This window comes from Nyctereutes procyonoides, unplaced genomic scaffold (genome assembly GCF_905146905.1).
Source record: "Nyctereutes procyonoides isolate TBG_1078 unplaced genomic scaffold, NYPRO_anot_genome, whole genome shotgun sequence".
Classification (NCBI taxonomy): domain Eukaryota; kingdom Metazoa; phylum Chordata; class Mammalia; order Carnivora; family Canidae; genus Nyctereutes; species Nyctereutes procyonoides.
This window is the reverse complement of record NW_026575131.1, coordinates 50,186,950-50,202,607: the sequence shown is the minus strand read 5'-3', so window position 1 is coordinate 50,202,607 and position 15,658 is coordinate 50,186,950. Positions and strand designations below refer to the sequence as shown.

Sequence of the window (15,658 nt, the reverse complement as noted above, 5' to 3'; positions counted from 1 at the left end):
AGAGCCTCCCCCGACAGCAACAGCATTGATCACTAGCTGACAGTTGGAGTTTAAATGCCCAAACTCTGGATCCAGGTCAAATCCTGGCTCTGCCCCTCAGCTGTAAGAACTAACACAAATAACTTGACCTCTCCATGACTCAGTTTCTTCCTTCTCAACCCACTGGTCTTGGCCTTCACGGGAGTGTGGCTCCCTGACAGGGGTGCCGGGGCAGGGCACCAGTCAATCACAGATGCCCAGTTCACATTTCTGAGTCAATCAGGGAGTGTCCCCAGGAACCCCAGCACTGTCATGACATCCTGCAACCAGTCTTTCCAGCCTCTCCCCAGCCAGGCCAGAGAGATCAGGTCACGGCCTCACATCCAAGAACAAGGTTCAAATCCATCCTTGGACATCCATCCCCCAGGCACACACACTCACTGGGACCCAGGCCCTTGATCTAGAAACTAGGAGCAGCTCTGACCACGGCTCAGACCAGGACTGGGAGTGGGGGACACTGGGAGGACCCACCCATGGCGATGAAGGCCTGGGGGTTCAGAGGAAGAGGCCGAGCGGGACCCTCGGGGGCAGCCAGGCTTAGGACTTTACCAGCGACTGCCCAGTGTGAGGCCTTCGCTCCCAGCAGTCCCTTGACGCTTTCCCCAGAAACACCAATGGCAAGCTGGGTCAGCTGGGCATCCGGACACTTGCCTCACAGCCACCTGTCAATAATGCCTTTATCTAGAACTTCAGCTTTACCACTCCATCAACGCAGGCGTGAGTTCCAGTCATTGCTTGGCCTCTTTCTACCCGGGTAGCCTTGGAAAAGGCCCAGCCACCTCAGAGGCTGTTTCTCCTCTGAAAAGCCTGAGATGCTCCTCCATGGACCCTACAGCCCCACTGTGGGGGTTCAGACTCCAGGGGTGTCATTGTCCTGTGACTGTCAAGCCTGGATCACGCCATGCCTGTTTCCCCATCTGTAAAATGAATACTCTTTACTGGCTTGGGATGGTGCTGGGCCCGTGCTGGCCCTGGGGTGGGGGTGGGGGGGGTGCAGGAGGAAGGGTGGGGGGTGAGGGGGTCAAGCCTCAGCTCGACAGGTGCAAGGCCAGTGACCTGGCTCCCCACTCCCTGGTCCTGGGGACACGAATCTTGCTTCTACCTCCACCGGGCTGGGCCCAACACTCCGCATGCCTGTGGCCGGCCTCCAGAAATCAAGAGCTGGTGACCACTGGTGACCATTGCCGCTTGGGTGGCTCTCCAGAGGAACGACAAGCAGGAATGGGGGTAGGGGTGCAGGCTGGAGGTCTGAGGCTGTCTTGCTGGCTGTCCCAGGCATCCAGCCAGCACTGGGCAGTGAGTCAGGGCCCAGGCATGCGGAGGGCCGGGGCCTCTCCAGGCCCCTGTGAGCTCAGGCACCTCCCTGAACCCGCCCGCCAGGCCACGTTCCTTACTGGCTTGCTCACTCCTTCGGCCAGACCCGGGGCTGCCCGGGTAGACGAGAGGAGCACGGCCACTCTGAGCCTGGGCTCACGCAGCCTCCCCGAGGGGACCTTCCTCCTGGGGAAACTGAGCTCCGAGCAGGCCAATACCTCCTTGGCCTCCGCCCAGAGCCAAGCAAAGGGACTGCCTGGAGGGAGACCGGCCCGTGGAGGGCTTTAGGGCCAGGGCCAAGGGCACTCCTAGGTTCTGGTCTGTAACATCCCGCCCCCCACACCTGCTCTCTCCCGGGCACTCGGTTTGATAGCCGGCAGGTCTGCTGGATCAACCGCGGGACACATGCCTCATTGCCTGCCCCTGAGCTGGGCTGGGGCTGCTCTGACATGCTCACGGGGCCCACTAGAGTGGGGGGCGCTCCTGGCACCCTCACCCACGCGGCTGGGCAGGTGGAGGCCAGCTGTGTTAGCAGGAATGCCCATCAAGGTGACAGCAGCTGCTGAGCCGACCACATGTGGATGCCTGGCTGGTTCTTGGCTGAGGCTGCAAGGCCAGAAAGGCAGGGGTGGGGGTGGAGAGAGGAGGGGGGAGGGGGCAGGGAGGAGACGACTGCCTCCTGTGTGCTCCACATTTGTCACGACTGAGGGGGTGCTCCTGGCATCCAGAGGGTGAGGGCCAGGAATGCTGCTACATGTCCTACAGCGTCCAGGACAGCCTGTGAGAATGACTGGCCCCGATGTCCCTAGGGCTAGGGTGAGAAAACCATGGCCAAGGTCAAGTTTTCTGGAGGCCGATGGTACAAAGAGGGGGCTCTGCGCCCATCTCATGCCATAAAAGACCTTACTGATCTTGAAAATCAACAGCTCAGGAGGGCTTATGTGACCACTTACTCGAACACATAAAGTCAAGCCCTTGGCATAAAAACAGGGCCTCCGAAGCTCTGGGAATCTCTGTGAACCGAATGACCTGGTCCGTCTCCCTAGTCCTAGAGCCCAGGCTCCCTTGCCCCAGAAGCTGCAAGGGTGACCTGGACAGACTGTCCGATGCCCATGACACACTCAGATGCTGCTAGACTTGCTGCTTATGCTCCCTCTGCCTAGCACGCCTCCTCTCCAATTATAAAAAACTGTCACATTTGCACTTACTAGAAACAGAGCAGTTACAGAGGCGTGCACGAAACCCCAGACCCTGAGGACCCAGAGGCTTGTGGGACCATAACAAATCTACTGACAAGGCTGCATATAGAAGGTGGCTGGTTAAGTTTGAGGGAGACCAACTTCCCCTTCCCTACCCTCAGGCAGGCGGGCCGTAAGCGTCCCATTCTTAGTGGTACCCCAAATCACTGAGGATGGCGGATAAGGGAACATCTAGAATGGCCTGGGTCGTATGCTGCATCAAGTAGATTTACATCAGGAGCACGGGACTCTTGCTCTCGTAGTGAGTTCGTGCCCAATGTTGGGTGGAGATTATAAATATACAGACTAAAAAAGGGCAGCCCCGGTGGCCCAGTGGTTTAGCGCCACCTTCAGCCCAGGGCCTGATCCTGGAGATCCGGGATCTAGTCCCACGTCAGGCTCCCTGCATGGAGCCTGCTTCTCCCTCTGCCTGTGTCTCTGCCTCTCTCTCTCTCTCTGTCATGAATAAATGAATAAAATCTTAAAAAAAAAAAAAAACGAAATGTGGAACTCAACATCAAAAAAAAAAATTTAGCTGTTTGTGATAAAAAAAAAATAAGTAACAGTGGCACACACAACATAACTTAGTGTTCCCTTCCTCCACACAGAGAGGTCCAGGGCTGGGGCACCTCGCTGGTTTAGTTGGTCATGTCCGACTCTTGATCTCAGCTCAGGTCTGGATCTCTGGGCCATGAGTTCAAACTTCAATGTTGGGCTCTATAGTGGGTGTGGAGCCTACTTAAAAATAAAAATAAAAAATAAAAAAAAAGGGATCCCTGGGTGGCGCAGCGGTTTGGCGCCTGCCTTTGGCCCAGGGTGTGATTCTGGAGACCCCGGATCGAATCCCACGTCGGGCTCCCGGTGCATGGAGCCTGCTTCTCCCTCTGCCTGTGTCTCTGCCTCTTTGTCTCTCTCTGTGTGACTATCATAAAATAAATAAAAATTAAAAAAAAAAATCCAGGGGGACCTAAGTGGCTCAGTCAGTTAAGCAACTGAATCTTTTGACTTTGGCTCCGGTCATAATCTCAGGGTCAGGAGATGGAACCCTGCATCAGGCTCCACCTTCAGCATGGAGGTGGCTTGTCCTTCTCCCTCTATACCCCCCTCACTCGCACACACTCTTTCTCAAATAAATAAGTAAATAAAATCTTAAAAAAAAAAAAAAAAAGTCCAGTGCTGATACCTGGGTTCCACAGTCATCGGGGAACCAGGCTCCCATCGACCCTAGAGAACTGCATCCCTCCTTACATATGGCAACATGACTACCAGGGCTCCAGCCAGCACTTCCATATTCCAGTTCTGGGCACAGAGTGCCTAACTTCAATCACAAATGATAAAGACCCAGGATTTGTTATCACACACACTATGGCATCATCTGTATAGTGTCGCCAGAGATGTGAGGCTACGGTCTGGCAGTTAGGGTAGTTCTCTATGGTTACCCAGCCAAGGCCAGTCCAGCAACTGAGGCCGAAGGCAGAAAGACGCGCAGTAAAAAACCCTTTTGTGTATAAACATTTAATTTTAAGCTCATCTCACCACTGAGGCACCACCCACCCTCCACGGCAGATCCGTGCTGTGCGCAAACATGTCCTCGAGGCTCCTGGCTACCAGTCCGTGTCCACCAGGTTCCAGAGGTAGTCGCTGATGAACTTCTTGGAGAGCTGGGTGCTGTCCAGGTGGATGGGCTGTGCGATACTGGGGCCGTGATGGACTATAGGGCAGATGTAAGGAAACCTGACATGCACGGCCCACCCCGTGACCCCAAGAGGAAAGGATACTGCCTTTAAAAAAATGTTACTAAGATATATAGAGACCAAACGAGACTTTTGTAAACAAAACGTTGAATTCTGGGCACCTGGATGGCTCAGTGAGTTACATGTCTACCTTTGGCTCAGGTCATGATCCCAGGGTCCTGGGATGGAGCCCCTCATTGGGCTCCCTGCTCAGTGGGGAGTCTGCTTCTCCTTCTGCCTCTCCCCCTGCCCACATGCTCTTTCTCTCTTGAATAAATAAATAAATAAAATCTTTTTAAAGGGACACCTGGGTGGCTCAATGGTTGAGCACCTGTCTTCAGCCCAGCACATGTGCTGGGGTCCCGGGATCGAGTCCCACATCAGGCCCTCTGCATGGAGCCTGCTTCTCCCTCTGCCTGTGTCTCTGCCTCTCTCTCTTTCTGTCTCTCAAGAATAAATAATAAAATCTTTTTAAAAAATTTTTTAAGTTAAATTCTGATAATGTACTATCTTTTTAAAAAACTGGTGAAAAAAAAAACCAAAATACAATAAATAAAATAAAATAAAATAAAAATAAAATAAAATAAAATATAAAATAAAAATAAAATAAAATATAAAATAAAAAACTGGTGAAATAGGCAGCCCGGATGGCTCAGTGGTTTAGCATCGCCTTCAATCCAGGGTGCGATCCCGGAGACCTGGGATCGAGTCCTGCATCGGGCTCCTGCATGGAGCCTGCTTCTCCCTCTGCCTGTGTCTGCCTCTCCCCCTCTCTCTGTGTCTCTATGAATAAATAAATAAAATCTTAAAAAAAAAAAAAAAAAGAAAACATAGGGCAGCTCCGGTGGCTCAGAGGTTTAGCGCCACCTTCGGTCCCAGGGCATGATCCTGGAGGCCTGGGATCAAGTCCCACGTCAGGCTCCCTGCATAGAGTCTGCTTCTCCCTCTGCCTCTCCCTCTCTCTGTCTCTCATGAATAAAATAATCTTTAAAAAATAAAAAAATAAAATAAATAAAATAAAAATAAAAAACTGGTGAGATACATACAAAATAGACCATGGGAACAAGCTCAGTGGCATGAAGTACATGCATATGATGTGCAGCCATCCCCACCCCCTGGCCCCCGGTGCCCACCATCTACTTCGTCTCTGTGGATCTGACTCCTCTCGGGGCCTCCTGGCAGCGGAATCAGACAGTAGTTCACTTTTTGTGTCTGGTTTGTTTCACTTAACATCACGTCCTCCAGGTACACCCGTGTTCTAGCATGTGCCAGAATTTCCTTCCTTCCTAAGGCGGAATACTATTTTATCGCACGGAAACACAATAGTTTGCTTATCTAGCACTTTGCTGCTAGATGATTGGGTTGTTTCCACCTCTTGGCTGTTGGGACCAAGGCAGTTAGGAACACAGGTGTGCAAATACCGGTTCAAGTCCCGGCTTTCGGTGTCTTTGTGTTTATCCCCAGAAGGGGTACTGCTGGATCCTGTGGGGACTCTGGGGGGACCTGCCAGACTGTTTTCCACAGCGGCCTGGCGCTTTGCGTGGCCACCAGCAGGCGCACGGGGCTCTGCTTTCTCCACAAAGGATACTGCCTTTGACCATCCCCGGCTCACACTCGTAGTCCCACTCAATTTTACTGACTCGGTGATAAAGCTGAGCCACGTACCTGTATGAGAACACGAAAGGAGAGAGGGAGGGAGAGAAGCCAGTTACCCCAGTGCAGACTCCAGCTCAGGGCTGCGGGGTACGCACACGCCAGCACACGCGCTGGGGGGACATACACGGCTGAGGGGATGGTGACGGTTGTGTCTTCGTCAACTTCCCTCTCCTGTCTCTCGAGACCGGCCTCAACCTCCTTGAGCTCCTCCAGCTCTGTGGTGAGCTGAGTAAAGCAGGCAGTTAAGGTCACCTCACTGGAGGGGGGTCTCGGGCGCTAACCCAGCCTCTCTGGGCCCAGGGCCCCCCTGGCTCCAAGCGGGGTCCCTGGCTTGAACCAGCGGGCGACCCCGGGGTGAGCCCGCGGCCCGGCCTTCGGCGCACGAGGGAAGGATATAGGAGGCTGGCCTTCAGATGCGTGTTCTTCTCGCCGGCCTTCTGAAGCTCAGCTTTGAGCTGCTGCAACTCGACCCCACTCTGGTGCGCCTGCTCCTTCTCATCAAGGAGGCGCTGGGCCACTTCTTCCTCCGTGGCCAGGATCTCTGTGGAGGGTGAGGGGGAGAAGGCTGAAGTCCTACAAAGAGGTTTCTCCAGGGTCTGTCTTTGCCCCAGAAGAGCCGAGGACAAAGCCGGGGCCGGGGCCGGGGGCCGGGGCCGGGTGGGGTGGGTAGGGAGGTTCATCTGCCTGAGGCCTCAGCCACTCCTCCCGTCCCTGTCTATGGATCCCCAGGGACCTGCTGATCCTATTTGCAAATTGTAAAAGTGCTTCCATTTCACCAAAACACACCTGAATCCTCCAAAAAAAAAAAAAAAAAGAACGAATGAACGATAAAGTAATCAATCAATCCAGTCCTTTGCACACCAGTCTTAATGTATAGTGTCCGGGTCAACCTTGCTGCCCAAGCAAGAAGCCTGGCACTCACTTTCCACATCCAATTAGTGATCCAGGCCTGCCCAGTCCCCTACTCCTGCCCCCACTGCAATCCCCTCACGGGTCCCTCAAGGATCACCCAGATTCCCCTTAACACCTTGCTTTGGTCTCTGCTGTTGCCAGTTCCTTCTGCTCTCTGCCTCCAGAGTGACTGCCTTAGAGACCAAATGTGAAGTCACTCCCCTGCTCGAAGATCATCCATGGCTCCCTAGTATCTCCAGGATAAGATCCCGGTCCCTCTGAGCATCTTTACCTTCCCCGACGGCCTCCTTTCTGCCTGCTTTTCACCCCCACACATACTCTTCTCTCTGCTCCGGCTACAAAGACACCTCATCATTCTGCAAACAAGCCCCATCCTTCACAGGCCTGGGCCTCCACCTGCCTGTCCTCTGTGGGATGCCGCTGTGCTCCTGCCTATCAGGCACTCCTGGACCCAGTCTTCCAGACTTCCAGGCAGTGCTTGCCTCAGGCAGCTGGACACTCTCCTCTCCCTCCCAGCGCACGGCCATGCTTCCATGACAGCCCCGCCAGCACTGAATGAGTCATTCTTCCTCTTTCTTCCTCGAACCAGGGATTGCATCTTATATTCACCATATATCGCCAGCACCTACTCAGAGTAAACATGCTTTGAACGAAACATCCAGAAAGATCAAAAACACCCTAACAAGGTTACCGTGTTCCTTTCCAGAGAGTTGGAGAAATCTGCCAACTCCAAGAAGGCACAGATGGAAATGCTTCCCAAAGGGCTGGTGTTTAAGTGTTTACAAACTTACATTAAGTTAATTTTTCATCAAAATATTACATGTATATGGCTGTGAAAATTTAAACACACAGAGGAACCCCCCCCCAAGCCTCTCCACCCCTCTGAAGCAGCCACTTTCAACTCATCACTGTTTTCTCTGGCACTGACCTTCACATTTCTAAATAATTTGCTTATGCTGCTATTTCTTGATTTGTCTGTTTTAAACAGTGCCTGCTGACTTCCTGTTAGGATAGCTGGGGATCTGGCTCTGTTCTGCAGCCTTCCTGCCCCTTCTCCCCTCACCTTCCCTATAGACAACTGAGTCTCCTTGGAATCTTCCCTGGGGGCACCCTCCTCCCCGTGGACGCTGGTACAGAGTGCCATCACCTGAGTGTGCACTGAGTGCTGCAGGATGACCTCAGAGCCCCTGCTCGGTGTGTTCTCACAACCCTCTGAGGAGAGTGGCTTAACCCCTGCGCCCCATGGAGAGGTGAGGGACAGAAGCCCAAAAACAGTCAGTGACTTGTCCATAGGCACTTAGCTCTAACATCTGGATCTGATCTGGATCCCAGCCCCAACTCCATCCATAATGCTAAACCCCAGGCAGGCTGGGTGATGCCATCCTTCTCCCCAAACCATCAATCGAGTGGGGAGTGGGGAGGAGAGAGGAGAGACAAGAAGAGAGAGGAGGAGAAGAGGAAGACTGACTGAGACATCCACCACACTTAAAACAACCTCCAGGGACGCCTGGGTGGCTCAGCGGTTGAGTGTCTGCCTTCGGCTCAGGGCGTGATCCTGGAGATCCAGGATCAAGTCCCACATTGGCTCCCTGCACGGGGCCTGCTTCTTCCTCTGCCTCTCTCTGTCTCTGTGTCTCTCGTGAATAAATAAATAAAATCTTTAAAAAATAAAAAATAAAACAACCTCCAAACTCCTCCTGGGTGCTCACTGCCGGCAGAGTCTGGTTGTGGTTGACCTCACCTTCACTGCTTTCTCCTGGGTCTCCAAGTTCACTCTCATCTCATGACCTTGGCATTTCCAGTCACCTCTGCCAGGAACACTCTTCCCCCAAGCCATTCCCTGCTTAGCTCCTAGGTCATTTCAGTTTCAATCTAAATAGCATCTCCACATGAAACGTAACTGTAAAAAGACATTTAAAAAAAACCTGGCACCAAAATCACTATAGAAAACTGGAGGACACTTTCTCAAAAAATTAAATATCAAATTACCATGTGAGCTAGCAATTCCACTTCTGGGAAAATACAAAAAAGAATTGAAAGCAGGGACCCAAAGAGATATTTGAACACCCATGTTCATGGCAGCATTATTCACAACAGCCAGGGGCTGGAAGCAACCCAACTGTCCATCAATGGAGGAATGAACAGAGGCAGCCCAGGTGGCTCAGCGGTCTAGCGCCGCCTTCAGTTCAGGGCGTGATCCTAGAGACCCAATATTGAGTCCCACATCGGGCTCCCTGCATGGAGCCTGCTTCTCCCTCTGCCTGTGTCTCTGCCTCTCTCTCTCTCTCTCATGAATAAATAAAATCTTAAAAAAAAATTAAAAATGGACAAATGAACAAACAAAATAAGGTATGTCCACACATTGGAATATTATTCAGCCCTAAAAAATGAAATTCTGACATGTTACAACATGGATGATTCTTAAAAACACTGCACTAAGTGACATATACCAGACACACAACATAAAAAATAATAATAAAAAGAAAATAAGCCACACTAAATTCCAGGATTCCACTTATATGAGGTCTCTAGAATAGTTCATAGAGACAGGAAGTAGAAGGGGCTGGGAGAAGGGGAAATGGGGAGTCAGAGTTTAATGAGTAGTTTTAGTTTGGGATAATGAAAACATTCTGGAGATGGGACGGTGGGGATCGCTGCACAATGATGTGAATGTACTTAATGCCACCGAACAGGACACTTAAAAATCGCTAACATGTTGTGTTTTGTTTTGTTTTTTAGGATTTTATTTATTTATTCATGAGACACACACACACAGAGTCAGAGACATAGGCAGAGGGAGAAGCAGGCTCCCCGCAGGAAGCCTGATGCAGCCCTCGCCCCAGGAACACGACTTGAGCCAAAGGCAGACGTTCAACCACTGAGCCACCCAGGTGCCCCTAAAATGGTAAGTCTTTTATCAATTTTACAACAACAACAACAAAAACCTGGCACTGAGAAAAGCAGTGGCAATGGGTGCTGTCAGCAGTCCCATTTCACAGATGAGGTCACTGAGGCATGGGAGGGAAGCCCCTGGATCGGGGCTCATGAGTTACCTGAAATCCAGATCAGAACCTGGGAGAGCCCCTCACCTGCAGGAGAGGCTTGATGCAGCCCTCCTATGTAGCATGTTAAGATATTTATTAGCAAAGCTTTTCATCCTTCGCTTTAAAGGAGTCTTACATTTGATGGTGTCTTCAATTCCACGTAAACGGTATTATCCATGTAAAGCAGGAAGCACCTTTACCTGCACCGATTTATTTAATCCTCCCTGGCTCTCTCCCAGGCCTCCTTGGGTTTCTACTAAAACATCATCTTTCAGAAGTCTTTCGCTGACCAGCCCCAAAACATCACCACTCCCTCCAACACAACCTAGTTTGTCCTTAGCCCTCCTTAGCCCATCACCTCCTGACATACCCATTTTCTTGGTTTATCTTCTGATCTCCCCTCAGTAGCACTATCAACCCACTAAGGGATATATTGTCTGTTTCGTCCTCTGCTTCCATCCCAGGGCTGACACTCTACCTGGCACACACCAGGTGCTCAGTAAAACAGCTGAACCTCAGTAAGTGGAAATGCTGGCATTAAAACCCAGCGCTCCGACTCCTGAACCCCACTTCGGACCTTGGGTCCCCCAGCTCCTGCTCACGGAACGCTCAGAATTGGACCAGACCCTCTGAGCTCCTACATTCACTAACTCGAGGGCGCCGCCATCCCGAAGCCCATTTCACGGGTGGGGAAACTGAGGTTCAGCGGGCGTAATGTCCATGGGAGAACAGGGCAGGGATGGGGGCGCCCAGAAGGGAGGGACTTGCTGCCCCCAGGCATCACCCGGGTCCCAGCCGCCCCCGGCCCCGCCCCCGGCCCCGCCCCTGACCTCGCAGCCGTTGCTCCGCGAGGTCTTGCGTCTCCAGCAGCCGCTCCACCACCTGCTCGTGGCGTCCCAGCAGCCGCCGTTGCTGCGCCTCCGCGCGGTTGGCACCCAGCAGGCTCAGCAGCCCCTGGCTCACCTCCTCCATGTCGCGGAAGGCCGCCATGACTACGCCAGGACCTTTCCCGCGCAAGTTTAACTGCCCTCAGGGCCCGCCTCTCTCCCCAGGAGCCTCATTCCCATTGGTTTGATCCTCCATCAGTCATCAGGAATGGGCGGGCGGTAGCCGCAGGTCTGGCCTAGTGCGCCTGCGCCGGCTCCTCCTCCGTCTCCGGCAATGGCCAATCGGCGCAGGGAGGTGGGGCTTGTGTCTTTGCGGGAGTCCTGCGTGACGCGCCTGCGCAGGCTGGAAAGCATCTGGCTGCTCCTGAAGTTGTCAGTTTAGCTGTAGCTGCACCAGGGGCGCGGTGCCAGGGGCGAAGCATTGGACCGCCTCTCGTGGAGCTGACGTTCTATAGGGTGTGCGTGGGATGCTCCCAATCAGCGTAATAAATAAGTAAATTCCGTAAGGATGCACAGCAAGCTGGAGCATGCAGCCAGATTTATGGGGTTCGAATCCCACTTCCTAGCTTCCTTATCCTGGGCAAGTGACTTCACCCCTCTGTGCCTCACTTTCCTCGTCAGTAAAATGAGGGTCATAATAGTACCTACGTAGGGGTCGGCGTGAGGATTAAGTGAGGACGGTGCTGAGTATTCAGGGAGCACTATATTAAGGCGTTTAAGAAAACATACATGGAACCCGAGCAGGTGCCTAACTGGCACCAGACACCATGCTGTGTGAAGGGTCCTAGGAGAGAAAAGACAAGCTGCGCATTTATGTGACAAATTTCTCAAACTGAGGTAAAGAAATCTAATTTGGCAGGTCATGACCAGCATTTTCTACAAAATACAACGGGGGAAAAAATCAGTGCATGTGCAGAAAGTTAAGCATTGTTTTTGGGAAACTCCAAAATCTGCGAGTACTGGGTGTGACAGATTATATTTTCAAAAATTGAATACAGAAATAGTTCCAACCTAGCCACTCCCCGTCCAGAGGCACACTCTCATTCTCCTCCTTTTGAGCTTCAGCAGGACTTGGTGCAGCAAATAAAATGTGGCAGAAAGGGGATCCCTGGGTGGCTCAGCAGTTGAGCACCTGGCTTTGGCCCAGGACACGATCTTGGAGTCCTGGGATCGAGTCCCACATTGGGCTCCCTGCATGGAGCCTGCTTCTCCCTCTGCCTGTGTCTCTTCTTCTCTCTCTCTGTATCTCTCATGAATAAATAAAATCTTTTTTTTTTAATGTGGCAGAAAGGATACTGTGAATTACAAGCCTTGGTCGGAAACTAGGAGGCAGCTTGTGCCTGGTGCTAGCTTGTGCAATCTCTTGCTCTCTTGCCCTCTCTCAGTTTTGGGGGTACTCAGAGCCCAGCTGCCATGTTGTGAGGAATCCGAGGTGATGTAAAGAATCTCCCAGAGGAGGTCGCAGTAGAAGCCAGCATCAACCACCAGACCAGTGAGTGAGCACAGAAGTGATTTTAGTCGCCACCCTTCGAGCCATCCCAGCTGACAGCAGGAGGAGCAGAGATGAGCTGTCCCCACCAAGCCCTGCTGAAACTGCAGATCTGTGAGCAAGATCATTGCCATTGTTTAAAGGCAGTAAATTCGGGAATATTTTGTTATGCAGCCTTAACATGTGGATTGCTGGGTCCCATGTGAAATTTCTGCCTACTGTGGGTCACACAAAGGGCATCAAAGGCCACTGCTCTAGTGGCAAGACCTCACAATAAGCAAGGAAACAAATGAACAGAATCATTTTAGATAGGGACATTCACTTTGAAGATACTCCAACCCGGTCTAGGAAAGCGTCACTGGAGTTGGGGGCAGGGAAGGAAGTGACTTTAGGCTGTGTGGGCAGGGGCAGGGATGGACTCCCTGGACAGGGGACATATGAACCATGAACTAGGATCTGAGTGATAAAAAGATATTGGGAAACCAGTGCCAGGCAGAAGAAAGAGCATGTGCAAAGGACAATGAAGTGGGGAAATCTTTAATTTGTTTAAGGAATAGTGAGGAGGTCCAAGTGGCTGGAGAGGAGGAAGGAGAGAAGGTTTGGTTTCCAGGGGCCCTGAAGCTTTATTCTGGTTTAACAAGAAGCATTGGAAGGCACTGAGGGAAGGACAGCTATGGAGTGGACTGGCTTCCAGATCTTCCAGAGTCTAGAGAACTCTGTGGCAGGCTGGATATGCAGAATGAGGAAAAGGAAGAAGTTGCTTCCTGGGTGTTTGGCCCAGATACCTGGATGGGTAGTGGTGGCCCAGACGGGGAGGAGCAGGCATGGAAGTGAGGGGCTCCATGAAGTGAAAGGTTTAGAGAAGTGCTTAGTAGCTGGGGAATGGCCACATGGAGCTATGAAGAAGATAATGGCTTGGCTATGAGTCTGTAGAGACACTTAGGCTGGGAATAAAAGCCAGTTGTCCAGAGGCACCAGAGACCAGATGCCACACCCTGGAAGAGAATAAGAGGAGGGGATCCAAGGACCAAGCACTGTGATCCTCCAACTGTAGAAACTGTAGAAAAGAGAGGAGGCATAACCGGGGAGAATGGAGAGAAGCTACCACAGAGCAGTCAGAAATGTGATTTTGAAAAAAAAAAAAAAAGAAATGTGATTTTGATTGACCATCAGGACTCTGACAGGTCCCCGATCCCACACCTGGGACCACTTTCTTCCTCAGAGCTTACTTTCTTTTTCTTTTTCTTTTTTTTAATTTTATTTATTTAAGTAATCTCTCCACCCAACATGGGACTTGAACTCACGACCCTAAGATCAATAGTTACATGCTCCTCCAACTGAGCCAGGCACCAGCAGAACTAACTTCCAAGAGACAGTTTTTGAGAAGCCCCCAAGGGCTGTTTTTATGTTTTTACAGTGGTCGTGTAGCAAGGGACACACTTAGGGCCGATAGATTTATTTAATCTTACCCAAGAGGACGCCTGGTGGCTCAGCGGTTAAATGCCTGCCTTTGGCCCAGGGAGTGATCCTGGAGTCCGGGGATTGAGTCCCACGTCAGGCTCCCTGCATGGAGCCTGCTTCTCTCTCTGCTTGTGTCTCTGCCTCTCTGTCTGTGTCTATCATGTATAAATAAATAAAATCTTAAAAAAAAAAATCTTACCCAGGTCACAGATCTCTTTGAAATTTGATAAAAGGAATGACACAGGCTCTTCCTTGAAAAATACACGCAACATCCACATCTGTTAGGATTTTGTACATATTTTGGGTTTAGGACCCCAGAGGGCCATCCCCAGATTTTTAGGTTAAGAAGCTCCCCAGCCTTTGTCTCATGGAGTAGCTAGCAGATGTATAAGTGGTGAGAGTCTTGCAGAAACATCAGTGTGTGGGCATGGAGTTGGGTCCCTGGAGTCAGCACCTACGGTGAGCAATGCTCAGCTCCTCTTGGCTGAGTATTTATGCTAAGATTGCTATGTCACCCTCATCTGTGTGACCTTTGGTGGCAGGGGCTCACATTCTCTGTGTCTAAAGGGGGTGGATTACTTAACAATGCAGAGTGAAATAATGAGGAGATAAGACGTCAGGGGTTCAGTTTCTGGTTCTGCAGATTACCTGTGACCTTGGCAAGCTCTTAACCTTACTAAACCATGGGCTAATGATAGCTCTCTCTTATCAGCTGGGGTGGGCTGTTCACAAGATAAGCCATTTGAGATTGCACAACCATAGCCTGACAGATATAAATGCTCCTGTCAAAAAAAGGTCACTCACCTCCCTTCCAAAAAGCAAAGCAAGAATCACCTCACAACCATTAGGATGGATATATTAAAAAAAAAAAAAAAGTATTGGCCAGGTGGTGGGGAAATCAGAACTCTAGAGCATGGAGGGTGGGAATGTAAAATGGTGCAGCAGCTATGGAAGACTATGGCAGTTCCTCACAAAATTAAAAATAGAATAACCCAGCACTTTTATTTCTAGGTATATACCCCCAACACTGAAAGTGAGGACTCAGAGATATTGCGACACTCGACATTATTTACAATAGCCTCAAAGGTGGAAGCAACCCAAGTGTCCGTTGATGGGTGTTTGAACAAAATGTGGTGTATCCATTCGAATGGATATTTAGTCTTAAAAAGAAAATTCTGACAGATACGACATGGGTGACCCTTGAGGACATGGTGCTAACTAAAATAAGCCAGTCATAAAAGGATGACCACAGCATGACTCCATCCTTTTTTTTTTTTTAAGATTTTATTTATTTGGGATCCCTGGGTGGCGCAGCGGTTTGGCGCCTGCCTTTGGCCCAGGGCGCGATCCTGGAGACCCGGGATCGAATCCCACATCGGGCTACCGGTGCATGGAGCCTGCTTCTCCCTCTGCCTGTGTCTCTGCCTCCCTCTCTCTCTCTCTCTGTGACTATCATAAATAAATAAAAATTAAAAAATTAAAAAAAAAAAGATCTTATTTATTTATTCATGAGAGACAGACACTGAGGAGAGAAAGGCAGAGACACAGGCAGAGGGAGAAGCAGACTCCTCGCAGGGAGCCGGATGCAGGACTCGATCCCAGACCCTGGGACCCATGACCTGAACTGAAGGTAGGCGCCCAACTGCTGAGCCACCCAGGCGTCCCTCCACCTTTTTTTTTTTTAAGGTTTTATTTATTTATTCATGACAGACACGCAGAGGCAGAGACATAGGAAGAGGGAGAAGCAGGCTCCCTACAGGGAGCCCGATGAGGGACTCGATCCCAGGACCCCGGGATCATGACCCGAGTCAAACGAAGACAGTCACTGAGCCACCCAGGTCCCCCTTCATGACTCCACTTACTTGAAGTCCCTTCAGTAGTTAAA

The 15,658-nt window shown here is 51.0% G+C and overlaps 1 protein-coding gene across 1 annotated transcript; it reads right to left on the bottom strand.

Annotated features, from left to right (window-relative positions):
• Positions 1-4,096: 4,096 nt before the first annotated feature.
• Positions 4,097-10,943, bottom strand: SPC24 (SPC24 component of NDC80 kinetochore complex). Its single transcript, XM_055343730.1, has 5 exons — positions 10,767-10,943; positions 6,364-6,521; positions 6,105-6,205; positions 5,913-5,989; positions 4,097-4,302 (listed from the first exon to the last, which is right to left on the bottom strand). Exons 1-5 carry the CDS (start codon positions 10,924-10,926, stop codon positions 4,196-4,198), a joined length of 603 nt encoding a protein of 200 aa, XP_055199705.1. The 5' UTR covers positions 10,927-10,943; the 3' UTR covers positions 4,097-4,195.
• Positions 10,944-15,658: the final 4,715 nt, after the last annotated feature.

Bases quoted from the DNA above. Each gene is read 5' to 3' on its own strand.
- SPC24 (XM_055343730.1), bottom strand. From the start codon at position 10,926: ATGGCGGCCTTCCGCGACATGGAGGAGGTGAGCCAGGGGCTGCTGAGC. The intron at 6,522-10,766 runs GTCAGGGGCGGG...CACCCTCCACAG, and splicing joins CGCGGAGCAACGGCTGCGAG to AGATCCTGGCCACGGAGGAA. The intron at 4,303-5,912 runs GTATCCTTTGTG...TCTGCCCTATAG, and splicing joins GCCGGGGATGGTCAAAGGCA to TCCATCACGGCCCCAGTATC.